The sequence below is a fragment of the Populus nigra genome, chromosome 7 (assembly GCF_951802175.1).
Source record: "Populus nigra chromosome 7, ddPopNigr1.1, whole genome shotgun sequence".
In the NCBI taxonomy this organism is placed as follows: Eukaryota; Viridiplantae; Streptophyta; class Magnoliopsida; order Malpighiales; family Salicaceae; genus Populus; species Populus nigra.
Genome location: NC_084858.1, coordinates 3,629,904 through 3,646,824, shown reverse-complemented (window position 1 = coordinate 3,646,824; position 16,921 = coordinate 3,629,904). Strand labels below are relative to the sequence as shown.

At 33.2% G+C, this 16,921-nt stretch overlaps 2 protein-coding genes and 1 pseudogene across 3 annotated transcripts; all 3 read right to left on the bottom strand.

Moving 5' to 3' along the window:
* Nucleotides 1-531: 531 nt before the first annotated feature.
* LOC133699960 (outer envelope protein 61-like) lies at nucleotides 532-5,456 on the bottom strand. 2 transcript variants are annotated; one of them, XM_062123502.1, is made up of 11 exons: nucleotides 5,199-5,452; nucleotides 4,473-4,703; nucleotides 4,240-4,296; nucleotides 4,003-4,131; nucleotides 3,759-3,836; nucleotides 3,587-3,657; nucleotides 3,213-3,262; nucleotides 2,899-3,097; nucleotides 1,734-2,325; nucleotides 1,203-1,346; nucleotides 532-925 (listed from the first exon to the last, which is right to left on the bottom strand). In XM_062123502.1, the coding sequence occupies exons 1-11, from the start codon at nucleotides 5,292-5,294 to the stop codon at nucleotides 779-781; spliced, it is 1,794 nt and encodes a 597-aa protein (XP_061979486.1). In that variant the 5' UTR covers nucleotides 5,295-5,452; the 3' UTR covers nucleotides 532-778. The 2 variants fall into 2 exon arrangements, with proteins under 2 accessions (XP_061979486.1, XP_061979487.1); XM_062123503.1 differs by lacking the exon at nucleotides 532-925 and adding an exon at nucleotides 1,468-1,517 and having other exon boundaries at nucleotides 1,208-1,346; nucleotides 5,199-5,456.
* Nucleotides 5,457-12,509: 7,053 nt separating this feature from the next.
* On the bottom strand, nucleotides 12,510-13,944 carry LOC133699387 (probable carotenoid cleavage dioxygenase 4, chloroplastic; annotated as a pseudogene).
* Nucleotides 13,945-14,752: 808 nt separating this feature from the next.
* Nucleotides 14,753-15,748, bottom strand: LOC133698464 (uncharacterized). The gene has a single exon (XM_062121385.1). It carries the CDS (start codon nucleotides 15,642-15,644, stop codon nucleotides 14,892-14,894), a length of 753 nt encoding a protein of 250 aa, XP_061977369.1. The 5' UTR covers nucleotides 15,645-15,748; the 3' UTR covers nucleotides 14,753-14,891.
* Between the last annotated feature and the right edge of the window lie 1,173 nt (nucleotides 15,749-16,921).

Here is a 16,921-nt window from a genome sequence, read left to right as displayed (position 1 = left end):
TTAAAATTTAGGTTATTTGTTGATTTTATAATTCATAAAATACTTTTTTAAAAAAAAGGCAGGGAACACGGGTAAAGAAAGTCCTCGGCCGATTAAATATAACTAAATTAAAAATATATCTGAGATTATAATAACAGTAACGATTTAAAATATTTTTTGTTTAGAAATACATTAAAATATATATATTTTTTAAATTATTTTTAATATCAACCCATCAAAATAATTTAAAAACATAACAAAATTTTATTTTTTTAAAATTTAAAAAAACATGGTGCCCAAACACACCCTAAATGCGAAGACATGATGAGTTTTGATATTCTGGCTCGGATGCGAGTAAAACAGCCCTAATTGAAACCAAGTTTTTTTTCAAGTCAACAAGTCTTCTTCAGTGGATTGCTGACAACAAAGTTCATATCCTTGGGAATGAAATCTTGCACGTCTCGTTGTGCATATCACGCCATGCAAAGACACCAGTTCAATTACTTTGGATCTTCTCTTCCTACTAATGTAAATGCCAACAGCTCCGAGAAATCAAGTAACGAAAGCATCAATGCAGAATGACATGCAGAGCAAGTTATGGGTATCTGTCTTTCTTTACCCAATGAATACATGCACCCCTCGTTCTCTCTCCATCCCTAGGGTTTTCCTTTTCATCTATATCTTCATAATACTTTCCTGTCCTCGCATCAAACACGCACATAATGTTTTGATGACACTACCCCCTATAAGTTGAGCATGTAGGGCATAGCAATGATGAATCAAAATTATTATTCCTGCTCTACCTCCCGATGAAGCCTAGCCGGTGGAGGATGATGGCTAAGATCAACATGCAAATGGCAAGGATCATACCAGGTCTTCCCAGTAACCAGTTCTTTGCCTTCTTTGCACCTTCTGCTCCTCTTTGGATCCTATCAGCCCATCGCATCTGCAGCAATTAATGGGAAAAATCATTATATATTCATAATGAAGCGGGGCAGTCATAAAAAAGAAGAAGTCATAACTATGAAACTTATAAACGTTATTTCAGAACAAACGTGTGATAAAAATAAAAGTTTACGTACAGAAGTAATACACGAGAGAGAGAATTCTTGTAGTAATATTTGACCCCACTTAATTTTATAGATAAAAGCTGGACCCAGGTTGGGGTATCTTGAAAGAAAAGCACACAATTTCATTGGAAGTAAGCATGGCAAAGAAGGTACCATTTTATCCAAGTCCTCTGGTGATAAAGATGCCATGGCCTGTTGAGCTTTAGCTGCATCTTCTTGAGAAAGTTTTATTCCAAACTGCTCACTCATGTTAGCCATCATCTCTGGGCTCATATTCTTCATCATTGACGTGAACATCTGCCAATTTGCAAGCAACCAGACATTACAACACAAACACAAACAGCCGTGCATTTATATAGTATTCTTATATTGTTAATAAAATTTTTAAGCAAGAAGACAATAGTGTGATGTATATTACAAAAGTTCAAATTATCTCTAAGCCCTTCTTTACTGTAGCATGGAAATTTTCTGCAGGAAATTTACAAGAGTCAGAACAATCTCTAAAAGAGATAGTTTGAATTGCAAACAATACATGTTTTGAAAACCTGAAAGTACATCCATGCACGGATCGGATCATTTCAAAATGACCAAAATAAATAAAGAGATTTTATGGCGTGCAAAGGGAAATCTTATTGGGGTAAGAATTCAATTACTCAGAAACACAAAGGAAAGAAAAGCCCATACCTGCTGCATAGCTGGATCTTTCATTTGGTTTCTCATCTGTTCTTGCATATCAGAAGTTGAGGCAGGAAAGCTTGATGGAGGAGCATTTCTCGAACTTGAAAAGAAATCACGTGAGGAACTAGTTTCACTGATGCCATTATTACCATTAACTGCAAATTTTTCTCGAGTTTCTGTTGGTTTTGACCTAGCACCCAAACTTGACCTGTCAGTGTTTAAAGCTGAAGCAACAGCTGGAACTGAGCCATTTCCTCTTAAAGAAGATGTCATTTCAAACATTTTCTGAATATCTTCTGGTGACATCTTATTCATCGTATCACTTGCTGTTTTGAGCATGTCTGGTGTCACATTTGGAGGAACCACACCAGATTTGAAGCCATTAAAACTGCTATCTGAAGATCCACCTGCAGTAAAAGGAGTCGCCCCTTGGAATGAGGAAGCCAATTGAAGCATTCTTTGAAGCTCTTCGGGTGACATCTTGCCAATCATTTTTGAGGCAGCCTTAACCATGTCAGGAGACACCTCTCCAGCTTTTGCCCCATTTAAAGCAGCCAAAGTTTCAGGATTAGCATTAGATATGAAATTTTGGAATGACCTACAATCAGACAGAAGGGAAAAACAGAAAATCAAAACAAATTGAAAACCAAGCTTCATATCTAATTTTATGGTTGATTGACAGCAAAAGAAGGCTACACTAATGCAAGAAAACAACCTCCAGCCTCAAAATGTTAGACAGAAAAATATTAGACATGCTGACCTTGTTTTGTTATTTCATTAATCAAAACAAATTGGGCATGTTTTCATAAGTTTTCCCTGACTCAATGTCAAACTTGCAAATAATTGCCATTACAGTAACACCACCAAAATCAGAGATATTTTGTGACAAACACAACCAAATATGGCAGCAATTATTTTGCAGGAGAGACTGCAATTAACATTCCATGTAATGCTTCATTGCAGAAATAAAATTCCGGTAACTTACACTAATGAAAAAGAAGGATCGATTAACATAAATTGATCCCTAGGGGGAATAAAAACTTAACATTCCATCTAATATCTCTGCTGTACAATCTCTAGAAAGGAGACAGGAGGATAGTTGAAAACATAATACCAGTGACAACATATAAATACATAAAATCAAGCAATTTTTAGATATATTAAAAATAACCTCATAGCTTCAGGGTCATCTTTCAAAGCCTCCAAGGGCTCTGAATTAGTTGCTGAACTCCCATTGCAACCTCCCTTTCCACTTTTAGATATATCAGCACTTTCCTGTGGTTGCTTCACTTGATACTCTGTTGATGTACTCTTGAGGTTTTCAGAGGAGACAGTCTCAGCTTCATCAGTTATTTCTTCAATTATCACTCCTATCATACAAATAGAAATCAATTGTCAATTGAGAATTTGAAAGTGGAACCTGTAACTTTTAGGTGTGTTTGAAGAAAGTCAAGCATCAAGAAAAAATAAAGGAAAATAACATACCCCTTGGTGCATGATGGCCACCTTCTCGAGCCAATGTTTCCTCAGCATTCCTGTATTAGCAATTAACGTTACAATCAACATGTTGTATAAAATACTAGCACCATTATTTACTTTTTGTTGGAAATTCTAACACCTTACATACAACACAGAGGAAGGTCAGAAGATTTGGAAATTCCTAAACATCAATCAGAGGACAAGAAACTTAAAAGTGAACTACCGACGACATGGCATCGAGAATACAAAAGCTAAAGCTAAAAACTCCACCAAAAAGACTCCATACTCTTTAACAGTACATATACCATATGGGAAGTAAATATCAAACTGTACAACTTCCAGCCCAGCCAATGGTCTAAGAATTCCAGATGAAATAATACCTTAGAATGTCTGCAATAGTTTCCTCATCCGGGGAAACTTCATGTGCTTTTCTAAGATCAGATACAGCATCCTAACATGTACCAGGGAGTCATTAGATATCTTATCAAACAATAAACAGCGAAATCCTACAACCACTACTACCATTTGCAAGCTATGCACAAACAAACTTACTTCCAGTTGTCCTAGTTCCCTGTAAGCTTGACCCCTTCTATAAAGAGCTTTAACATTATTGGCATCATATCCCAAAACCTGAAGTGATACAGTAATCCAATCAGAAAGAAGAAAGACTCACACAAAAACAAAATGATTTGCAAGCAAAGGAGCAAACCCCATTCATATCAACATTGTATATTAAAAGTATAATTATTACTATCTGTTCTCTATGTAAACTGAATTTGTTTGTGGATTGTTGTACCTCTGAGCCCTCTTTTATGCATTCATTGTACTGCTTTGTTTTCAAGTAGCAAGACATTAAATTAAGAGAGCATGCTAACCAAAGTGCTCTGCCTTTGGAGGATGTAATTCCTTTTAGATTTTGCTTTGCCTAAGAAATAGGGGAGGAAAAGAATTTCATCAGTTCAAAATCCAAAAGACATGCCAACTAGAAGAGCTGATACTTATAAAATAAGAAAGATAAAGATGCAGCACTTACAAGCAAATATTTCTGCAAAGCATCATTGAACTTTCCCTGGCCATGCAGCTCATTACCCTGCCAAAGGAGATTCAATTACATCAGTAAAATAACCACAAAAACAGCGACATCTTCAATAGCAAAAATCAGCACTAGTTACCCTTCTGCATTTACACTAGCAAGTACATTAACCACTACATAAAACACAATATGCACACAAACAGCAAATCATCTGATTTATGATTTAAATTTACCTGTTTCTTCAACATCTGCGCCGCGTTTATTTCATATGTTGTCTGTGCATCAGCTCGAGCACGCATAGCAGCAATCTCTTCAGGTGATGCATTCATCATTTTCTCACCAATCTCCGCCATCTCTTCAGGGCGCGTGTGCTTCAACTGTTCTGCTGCCTGTTTCAAGTCATCAGGCTTCATATTCTTCATACTTTCAGATGCCATTCTCACCAACTCAGGATTAGACATTACCTGCAATCAAAACCAATACGACCAGAGATGTAAACAACACCAGATAAACTGGCAACCAGTTTCTAGTGATCTATTACACAAACTCAGTTCAGGTTATATGTTTAAACAGAACCACAGCACTACAATCTATTCATCTTGAGTGCTTAATGACCCATTAATGAACAGTTATTTCCATCTAAGTCAACGCCCCGAATCAAAGAATTAAACTTGTAGTATCCAAAGACTAAAATCTTCACTGATTCAAACAAAGCAAAGAAAAACAAATAAAACACATAATTTAAAATGAACAAAAAATCACAAACACAACTAAATATAACTAAACAAACACAAAATTAACAGCCAAGATTCATGCTTTCCATGCTAAAACAATCACCAAAACAAAATTCATAAAGAAAAAGCAGTTCCCCTCAAAATTGAACTAAACTACACGTCAATCCATTCAAATAAAAACAAACCCACATCAAAATTATCCTTAGAACAACAAAACAAACGAACCTGTTGTTGGATCTTGGCGAAATCCGCGGGCGTCATTCGACTCATCTGTTCCTGAGCAATTTTTATCAGCTCGGGATCCATCATTCCATTAAACATCTTCAACTCTCTTTCTCTCTGTCAATTTATGCTTAAACAGATCAAAAAGAATCGGAGAACAAAAACTAGAAGAACAAGAATATAGGCAAGGAAAAGAAGCTTTTTAAGAGAGCTGTTAATTAGGGAGAGAGAAAGGAATTTTCCAAAATTTAAAGTAGTGTTTAACATTATGTTTCGGAAATATTTTAAAAATATTTCAAAGCCTTTTCATTTTTTTATTTTAAATTAATATTTTTTTAATATTTTAATATTATTTTGATATATTAATATTAAAAATAATTTTTTTTAAAAAAGTATTATTTTAATATATTTTAAAATAAAAAAAACTTTAAAAAATAATATCCTAAAATTTCCCCACACTTTTTATGTAAATTTGTTATTGGATTCAGGTTTTTTTTTATTATTTTTTTTATGTTTTGGATTTTGGAATGGCAAAACCTCTTCGGTAGCCGACCAAAGCAGAATTGAATTCGAATCGTGAACCCTAATATATATAGTTCCTTGATCTTTATGATCTTTCTAATTGTCCCCTTTCCAGGTTTTCCCTTGTTTAATTAGGTCATCTATATGCTAGATATATGTTAGTATTGCATCAATCATTAAAAAATCATTGTTATACTATATTATAATATTTTATTTCAGGTTGGGGATTAAAAATAAGCATAGATTAAATTTCTCTTTGTTAATGCACGGAATAAATTGTATTTACTATTTTTTTTAGTTTGATTTTTGTATAAATAAACACATTTACTATGATTGACTTGATAAATATAATTTTTTTTATTTCATTTGAATTATTTTTCAAGTGAAATAAATAATAAAAAATCTCATATGTGTGCACTAACAAATTGTCTTTTAATAAACTTTATCTTATAATAGTTTTTACACACATATACAGATATACTTATACAGTCACAAAAAAAAGGGTTCTATTTACACCTTCTGTGCATCATGTACTCTAAAATGCAATAGTATAATATTTCAAATTTATAAAAGTAAGTTTAATAAACTGAATTTTCTAGCAAGGAATGAACTTGTTGGACCATAAAAAGTAAAGGAGTAATTAGTAAGATTCTATAGGTTAAGGATAATTAAACAATACATGGTTGTATAAGTCATAAATTATAATAATCTTTACCTCGATAAATATCCATCCCTAAAAAAAAAAGTAAAATAACCATAACTTGAAACTTCATATGAGACATTAAGTTCAAGTAATGCTTGAACTTATTTGTTGTAATAAGCTTTATCAACATGTCTACTGTATTCTTAAAAGTGTGAACTTTCTCAAGCAATAGTTTACTAAAAAAACCAATTCCTCGATCCTATAAAACCTCATATCTATGTGTTTGGTCCTTGCATGATACATCTGGTTCTTTGTCAAGTAAATAACATTTTGATTGTCACAATGCAACTGAACTTCACCTTGCGGAATATCCAGTTCTTTGATCAAACCTATGAGCCATAAGGCTTTTTTAGTAGCTTTAGCCACTGTCATATATTCCGACTCAGTAGTAGATAGTGCAAGTAGAGACTAAACCATAAACCTCCAACAAATAGCTCCTCATATGGTAAACCTTTGCTTTAAGCTTCGACCTTTCCTCACTAAACACATGTATAAAGGCTGAAAATCCAAACACTCTGGAAATAGAGTAATCTATTGGACTGCATATCCATACCTCTTATGTTACTTTCTCATCTAGTAATAATGCCCTAGGTGATTTGTTAATCAAGAAACATGTCATATTCATTAAGACAAATTTTTTTTAGTTATAGTTTTGTTCATCCTTCCTGCTACACAATTATGTTGTGGTGTCTTACATGCTGTGAAGTGTCTTTTTATCCCATGTTGCTCACACAACTCCATGAACTTTGAATATGTGTACGTAATATCATTGTTTGATCTGAGACAGTTGATCTTACTCCTTGTTTGGTTTCTACTCCAGCTTCTCACACATTGAACTTGGCAAACATTTCTGATTTGTATCTCATGAAGTACACTCAAACCTTTCGTGAATAGTTATCAATGAAAATCATAAAATACATGTATCATCACTGTGATGCTACCTTTACTAAACCCCAAACATCTACACGAACATACAAAAAAATCCCCTATGTCTTGTGTGTGGTTGTCTTGAAATGCATTTTATTATGTTTTTCAAGAATAAAATATCTGCAAAAATCAAGTTTGCATGTTCTGACACCCTTCAATACATTCTTCTTATGAAGCTCCATTATCCCACGCTCACCCACATGACCTTATCACATATGTCATAAAATTGTGTTATCTGACTCAAAGACTAGCTATATTTCACCTACAACTATGGTACCTAGTAGTCTATAAATATTTCCTAGCAATATGTGTCCCTTTATCACTATCATAACACCTTTACTCACCTTCAATACTTCACCTTCAGACTTCAAATTGAACCCATTATAGTTTAAAGTGTCTAATAAAATCAATTTTTTTCTCAAATTCGATATATATTTAACTTCACACGATATTCTAACAACATCATCAAATATTATAATTTTCATATTCCTTATTCCAACAACTTTGCATGGATCATTGTTACCTATTAGAATAGAACTATAATTAACTAACTTGTAGGTGTCTAACCAATTCTTATTGGGTGTTATGTGATAATAGCATGTCGAATCCAATATCCAAGAATTTGTGAGATGATCTAAACTATATGAAATATAAAATATATCTCTGTCATTGCTTTCTAAGTCTTCTTCCATTACATTTGCAGACTTTGACGGATCGTTTTTGTACTTTATATCCTTTCTCTTTTTGGATTTTGACTAAGCTTTATTGTTTCTCGATTCGCTTCGGGACTTATTTCTACCATGCTTCTGATTACTTTTCTTCACCAATCCTTCACCTTGTGAATTTTCAGTACTGACTTTCTTCCTCAAATTAAAGCCTAATAGGGCACTTATGATCTCTTCCAATTGAAATGTTTCTTTTCGCCACATTAGAGTTGTAACCAAATTTTCATACATGAGAGAAATAGGTAGGGAATTTAGTAATATCAATGCCTTGTGTTCATCATCAATTTTTTTATATCACTAATGATCTGATTGAACCATAGTTATCAAACCCGGTCTGGGGGTCGGGTCCCGGGTTTCATAGGTCAACTTGGGTCAACCCGGGAAATTTTTTTAAAAAATATTTAAAGTTTTAATATTTCATGTGAAAAAATTAAGAAAAAAATCCATATGAATATATACTATACATGTTGTAAATAATGAAGTTTCAAAGAATATTTTTTTAAAAAAATTATCCTACATTGAAAAGATACTATGTTATGCTTTTAAGTTGAAGTATTTAAATCAAAAATTTTTTTATCCCACATTGAAAAAACATAACTTTTTTCTTATGAACATAAAGTATATATATTAAAGGGCTTTAAATCCCACATTGCAAAGATATTATGTTAGCTTTTAAGTTGAAGTATTTAAACCAAAATTTTTTTTATCCCACATTGAAAAAACATAACTTTTTTCTTGTGAACATAGAGTATATTTACGAAAGAGCTTCAAATCTCACTTTGAAAAATATAACTTTTTTCTTGGAAACATAGAGTATATATACTAAAGGGTTTCGAATTCCACATTGAAAAAACATAACTTTTTTCTTGTGAACATAGAGTATATATACGAAAGGGTTTCAAATCTCACTTTGAAAAAATAATTTTTTTCTTGGAAACATAGAGTATATATACTAAAGGATTTCAAATCTCACATTGAAAAAATAAAACACTTTTCTAATATTTATATAGTGAACTTTAAAAAGTGTTAATAACCAACTAAAAAAATATGAAAAAAGAGGGGTATAAGAGAAAAATCACCTTTAAAAAAAAACTCGAGTCTTAGTCGGGTTCGCCCGAGTCATGGGTCGACCAAGTTTGGCTGGGTCGTTGCATCGACCGGTCTTTTGACAAACCCGGACCGATCTAGCCACTAGGTCGACCCGTCGGGCCGGTCCAGGTTTAATAACTATGGATTGGACACATTGATACTCTGATTCAAATATATGCCCTCTGACATCTTAAGACTAGATTGTTTCTTGTTAAGATAAAGTTTATTTGTCAACGACTTAAACATATACTGACTTTCAAGTTTTGCTCAAAAATCATCGCTGATGATTCTTTATCCATGACGTGATACATAACATCATTATCTAGACAAAGCCTAATAGTTGTCATAACCTTCGCTTCCAATTCCTACCAATCTATGTCATTAATACATTTCAACTACTTAGGTATAACGCCTTCACCATGGCCTGTTATACCAACAGATCCTTCACCCTCCTCTGTTAGGCTTTGATACCAATTATTGTGAAATTTGCAATAATAATGATGAATATTACATAAGAGAGAAAACAAGAAAAACACACTGATTTAACGTGGTTTTACAATGGACCTATATTCATAAGAGTAATGAGCTTTATTTCACATTTTGTCAAGTTAGGATTACATAATGTGTATTTATAATAGACCTTAGCCATCCTAGGTGTATTAGTAATTTTCAATAATACCTATAACTTATCAATTATACGTGACAATAAAATAATACTTTACATCTAAGAAAAGGTAGATGTTGTCGTCCCACTTCAACATCTATTTATGAGCCATACATTACAACAGAAGTACTTTTTGATATTCTTTTGTAGAGTTTTAGATAAGTGTATAAATTGGAGAAAAAACCCATTTCCTTGCAAAAACAAGTTGTGTGTGTTAGAGATTAGAATGTTCTAATGTTCTGCTCAAAAAATTGTCATTATTGTCACGTGTACAGTGTCGAACGATGAAGATGCCTCCTGGAATTGAAAGGGTTTTGGGTTCAATTATAAAGTCATGATTTGAGAGAGTTGTCACCTAGTATCATGGTCACTAGAAAACCTATTGTTTGCGAGAGCTTGGGTAAGGGGACTAGTTATGAAAAAGAAAGACGCATCACCTTAGTGCACCCTACCTAAGGTAAGCTGCATTGTTGATTAACTGTTTTTCTAGGCCATGTTTCTATTAGTTGATTTCATTTAAGGTTCAAGGCAGATCTCTTTTTATGAAAAAGTCTCTATATTATTGGATTAAATCCTAATTGTTCTAAGAACCAAATTTAACATCACATTTATTTTCTATTTCGTATCTTTAATGCATGAGGGTATACTTTACAATGTAATTTTATACCTTTAAATATTAAAATCTATAGCAAAATCCTAACACTCTGAATACTAATTAAACAAATTAATTGTTGTGAGATTTTTGGTATTTTAGCCAAATTCTAATGGATAATTATAAACTCATAACGATATCTATTTTGTATTTTTTAAACATGATAAAAATGTGATTTTATCCTTTAGAAAATATGCATGAAAACAAAAAGAAATAGTATTTTTAAAATGATGAATTGTTTTGAAATGTTTTGGATTTTCTAGAAAATTCGAAGAAAAATCAGGTATTTTTAATACCGAGTTCGTATCTTACATTGTAAGTCTACAACTCAATATTAAATGAAATTCTTGAATAAAAACGTATTTTTATGTCTTCTGAAATAAGAGATTTGTTTTTGAATTTTTAGAAAAAAATAAGATATTTTTAATATCAGGTATGTATCTTATAATGTATGTATACAACCCGATATTAGGTAAAATTACTGGAAAAGCATATAAGTGACCCAAAAATATTTTTAAGATGGTCCCTAAACTCCATTTTTTTTAAAATTTATAAGACTTGTTTGGCTAAACATTAAAATAAAAACAAACTAAAACTAAAGAAATGACATCAGGGTGTGTTAGACAAACGAACCTGTAACTTAGAAGTTGGGTTGGGTTGGGCTCGAGGCTCAATCTTAATATAGCTAATTGAGATGAAATAAAGACTAATCATTTTTTTATAAGGATGGGTTGGACCAACCCAGTTGTGGGGCTGGGCTGAGGGTCTAGCCTATCTTACCCTTTGCTAGCAAAAGTTAGCGGCTATTGGACGTTAATTATTCACGTCTTGCATGCAACAAAAGATAGAGTGTAGGAGGGGAGGAGCGAAGGACATGTCTGGCCTAGGGGTGGTGGTCAATGGTGGAGACTGGCGATGCTGATGGCGCAAGTTTGAAGAGAGTGCACATTAGAGCTTCTTTTTAAAACTATTGTCGCTGCTCAAGTTTTACACTACTGCTGGTAGGGGTGATCATTTTTTGTTCAGTTTGGTTTTTACCTAAAAAATAATCAAACCAAATTTTAAAAAAATCGAAACCAGTTCAAACAGATCGATTTTGGTTCGGTTATTTTAGGATAAAACAAAAACCCAACCAACTCATGTTCGGTTTGATTCGATTATTTTATATTAAAAACCAAAAACTATTTTGTTTTTTGAGTTTTATTTTTGTAATTTCCAAGGGGTTTGGTTTTATTTTTCAGTTTGACTCGATTTTTTCGGTTTGGCTCGACTTGGTTTTTTCAGTTTCAGGCTTATTAAACCGATACCGAACCGGTAAGTTTTTTAAATATTATAATCGGTTTAATTAGTTTTTTTTCACGATTTAATTTTTTCAGTTATTTTTTTTTCGGTTTAATTAATTTTTCAGTTTTTTTATTCATCCTTAATTTCTGGAGGAGATGGTTCACAATGTTGTCACTATTGATAAGGAAGGAAGCTGCTGGATGAGATGTTGTTGAACTGGTGGTTTGGACTTGCTGACAATGTGAATGGTTTACTTGAAATTTTTAGATTTTTTTTAAAATTTTTTAAAAAAAATCAGGTATTTTTAATACTGATTTTATATTTTATAGTGTAAATCTACTACTCAATATTAAATGAAATTCTAAAAAGAAAAACATAATTTGTTTCTTTTAAAATAAATGATTTTTTAAAAATTTTTGAAATTTTTTTTGAGATCAAATAATGCATTTTTAATATTAAATATGTATCTTATAATATAAATATATAACTTGATAATAGATAAAATTATTGAAAAAAATATGGAAGTGACCCAAATAAATTTATTAACATTTTATAAAATCACATCATGTCCTTGTTGATTGTTAAATGATTTTATATTATATATTTCAAGAAGAATATATCAACTAAAACCTGATAAAATCAGATACCCAATAAATCAAGTGAAATTGACATCCCAATTCTCTAAAAGTATGTCAATAATCACGAACTAGCTGCTAATTGTAATTGCAAATCTTGAATCCATCTCTTCTTTATAATTACCAGTTATTTGATAAATTGTTTTGATTTAAAAATAGGCTATGAAAACCCCATGGAACACGTCTAGGAAGTTTAACATTTGCAACAATGTCTAGATTTAGAGACTTGGCATCCATGGCAATAAAATTCGATTCTCCAGAGGTCTCATCATGCGACAAGTCACGACAAAGCCACCATCCTCTTCTGACACCGTATCATTTGCATCTCAAGAAACAAACAATGGCTCCCCTCCATGTAACCTGGCCCATAAAGCCTTCTCGAGACTTCACATTCTTTTTCCAAATCAATCTTTACTAAACTTCACATCTTCGGAATCTTTTCAGCAATTCCCAGATAGGCATAGCGATTGTTCTTCCCAACATAGGAGGCATTGATGGATCCCAATTCCAAGCTTCTCTTGGACAAAATCTTTTTTAAAGCTTTCCCTGTTCTCATGTTGATAGTTAACTTCTCCAATGAGAAATGGACCTTCTCTATTTTCTGGAAAACATTTTCAATGTTTAATACATTTAGTGCCACCAAAACTACCTCATCATCCCCATTTTCCCAAGCATTGGTGACATGATGGCATTAAACCCTGGAACTGGAAACCACCTCGTATCTTTGTCACTCCTAGCATATCTTGGTAAGATCCCAATTCTTGGCACTTTCTTTGGCTCAAAAAACCACAGGCATGCCTCTTCCTAGCATGACATTTGTTGGTGCAACCACCAACTGTGTCTCTGGGAAAATTGCAAATTGTTTAGTTATTGCAAAATCATGAATAGGAGTAAGCTGATTTATAGACAAAAGGTGGACATCTTTTTGCTTAACACCATCTTCATTGAAGTAAAAATAAGTGATATAAGGAAAAATTAAAGGCTTGCAATGTAAAGCAAAAGTCTCCTTTGAATCCTTGTCAACTTTGGGGTGTCCAGTCATGCTTGCAAACAGCTTTCTATCAAAATCCATCTGCCTAATGTCTCGACGTTGCCTTCTTGTGTCAAATCAATGACATATGGTAGATCAGACTCGCCAAGAGCGGGGAGCTTATGTGAAAAGAATGAAAGACTTGTGTTGGCCAAACCAAATCCTCTCATGAGATTAATTAATATGGCCACACAGAACTCTCCCGTCAGACATAACACAAGGATATGAGCAAGACTATAAAAGCCAGATAACATGTTCGAAAAGATGGGAAAACCTGCTTCTTTCTCAAGCATGTATTTGTAAGTCTTGACATAGCGACGACTACAGTACGCTGCCTCGCCTCCAGATAATTTTAAGGAATGAAACGTGCCATCCCCTTCGACGAAATGGAGAGGACAGTGCAGTGCATGGTCTGATAAGTAATGGAAATGATTGTTTTGGAGAGAAATGATGAAGGTGGTGCAGCTCAAGGGATATTTTGACTTCTTATATATATATATAGCTTTATTAGTAGGGCATCAGCTGCTGCCGACAGTAGGGAAAAAATTCACACACGCATCTGCTAGCTACAGTTCTATCTATCAATTTTCATGTATCAGACCAAATTATTGAAAAGCCACAGGAAATTAATTAAACATTTGAATGCATGCATGTAAACTACAGACAGTATCCCCATTTCCAACAACATCCAATTACAATTAAATTTTAAGATTTTTACTAGTGTCAAGTCCAAATTTTGAGGCCAAATTTCTGAAGATGAGGATTTAGAATTGAGGAATTAAGGGTTAAAATCATTAAAATTAGGAGCTAAAATTTTCTATGCACATTAATTAGCTGTGGTGTGTAAGCTGAACTTTACGTGGCTTATAAAATCCTTGCACGTCTTTCTTTGCATGATCATATATATGATCCAAGCTGAACTAATAGCCTGATCCCTTACCAAATTCTGCCACCACCGTCATCTCTTAGCATCTACAGATCCTTACAAAAATCACATCCCTTAACTCAATTTCCTTCCTAAGATAATAAGTGATTCCATCAATGGACAATACCCGTGTCTATTACCTATTTTCTAGCACTTTTCTTCTGTGTTTCATTAATTTCTCTAGAGAGACTGTTCTAAGTTTCTTGAGTTCTCTTCAAATGGTACCAGAATTCATTCCCTAGCTTTTCATTAAAGAAAGCAAAGAACATATTAACACATACAACACCCCCTAACATAGATCAAAACAAGACAATGCCACAAAAATTTCACTCCATTTCTTGATTTGAAGATAACAATCATCAGATTAACACAAATCCCAAACCAGGAACCAGAAAAACTAATTGATCAAAAACATTTAATGCCCACTAACATATTATTAACATCAAGCTCAAAATTTCTACAACAACCACATTTCAAAAACTACATAATGAACCAATACGAAAACACCCCATCGATTCACATTCCCACTAATCATCACTGCTAAAATATAACAAGCAGTGAAAACAGAGTGTAAATCAAGAAACAGGCGTACGCAATCAATCCACGATGCTCCTCTCCACCATCAGCAACAGCGACCATCAAATTCGTGCAAGCCCTCGTGGCCCAAATCACGAAAACCCCAGCAATCCCAAACCTAAGAGCCCCATTTTGCGGCACGAACAGCGAAACCGCCGATAAAATCACCACCGGCAACAAACAGTAACCAATCACACTCGTACATGTGTGCAGATTTAAATTCCCATGTCTACCAGCCAACATATTGAACACAACGTACAAGAAAATCGAGGAAACGACAATCCACCCCAATATCACGCCAAATTGGATTTTCCCGGCAAGTAATTGAAACAAACAGAACGATAGGTACAAAAATATTGGGCCGGATAGATCCGAATCCTTGTGGAATGTAGGGTTGACCCGGAATGGATTTAAAATAGATTTCGTTTTCTTCCAGATTTGGTCTGGGTGGATCCCGAGTTCGTCAAGAAGTGGTTCTTCGTCGTCGAAGTTGGCTACACCACCGATAGGACCGGTTCCTCCGCCGATTGGACCGGCGGTGGTCGCGGCAGCGGAACCGATATCGAAGGACATGAAAGGGATTCCAGAGTTTGATGGACGTGGAGGTTGGAATGGAGCTATTGGTACTCGGCGTTGCTGGATGTTTCCGCCAGTGGCGACCGTCGGGTTCCCGACGGATGGAAAAACTACTGGTGGAACAGCGAATTCCTTCGTCATGGTTGTTGATGTTGAAAGGAAAGGTACTGAAATTAAGGTTTCAAGATCAGTGAATTGGGGATTTTGTTTTTGTCTATTTACTTGGATGTTTGGATTATTTTTTTCCGGGTGAAATAAGAAAGGAGAGGGACTTTACTTTTTTGGAAAACCTCAAGAAAGTCCCCAACTTATAGGGTTAATTTTAATTAGGTCCCCAAATTAATTTTAATATCGTTTAGATTCTTAAAATGTCAATAAATCCTCAATCAGATCCTTCTATTAGTTTAGGTTAATATAATATTTAAGCATTCATATGATAATCACATAATCTATCTTTACCTCATTAAAAACTTATTAATTTGCTGAAATATCACATGAAAATCACATAAATTCTCTTTACCTCGTTAAAAAGTCATTAATTAATTTACTAAAATATTTTACATTACATGATAAAACAGACTAGAAAAAAAGTAAATGCTTCGTGTTTTATATAATTTGGTTAGAATCATGTGTTTCGTATAATTTAAAATCAAAATTTTAGAAATTCATTGATTTTTTATTAAAAAATAAAAATCACGTAAATTTTACTTTAGTAGTGAATAATTTATACAATTCTTGTAACTTTTACTAGGTTTATCTTTTCTTTTTTTTAATTGATGGTATATATAGAATGGTAACTTTTACCGCGGATCATTTTTTTGCCTACACTACACTGCATATCATATTTTTTTTTAATATATAAAATATCTAGGTATTGCTTATTTCATTGCATTAGACCTCAATTGTATAGGTGTAAACTCCAAGATAAATTAAAAATAAAAATATAATAAAAATTGAGGTCTAATGCAATGAAATAAGGAAAGGAAAGGAAAAGGAGATAAAAAGATAAAAAAAAAGAGTTTTTGGTTGAAAGTGCATTTTTTTTCATTATAAAAAACAGTTTAGCCATTTTGAAAAACAACTAGAACAATTTACATAAAGCAGTTAGACAGCTTTGACTATTATCTCTTATATAACTCGATGGTTTGCAGCAAGAGGAAAAATAGCAAATTCATTTTCTCTTCTTTTGTTCCACCTTAAATGACTGGAAAGTGATGGTTGTGAGTAAAAAGAGAGTATTTTGAGAGAGAAATATAATTTTCATAGAAATTTAGAGAGATCAAGGGAAAAAAAGCTAAGTTAGAGTAAAAAAAATGTATATGAAAAAGGAAAAGAGAGAAGTTTGGGAAAAAATTTGACGGATCGACTTTCAAAATAGATTTAGCAACCGGATAAGGTGTTTAAAACCTTTTCATATC

Excerpts from the sequence above, each read along its gene's own strand:
- LOC133699960 (XM_062123502.1), bottom strand. The coding sequence starts at position 5,294 with ATGTTTAATGGAATGATGGATCCCGAGCTGATAAAAATTGCTCAGGAA. Across the intron at positions 3,263-3,586 it reads ACTATTGCAGACATTCTAAG|GAATGCTGAGGAAACATTGG; the intron begins GTATTATTTCAT and ends TTGCTAATACAG. Across the intron at positions 2,326-2,898 it reads GATGACCCTGAAGCTATGAG|GTCATTCCAAAATTTCATAT; the intron begins GTTATTTTTAAT and ends GTCTGATTGTAG.
- LOC133698464 (XM_062121385.1), bottom strand. The coding sequence starts at position 15,644 with ATGACGAAGGAATTCGCTGTTCCACCAGTAGTTTTTCCATCCGTCGGG.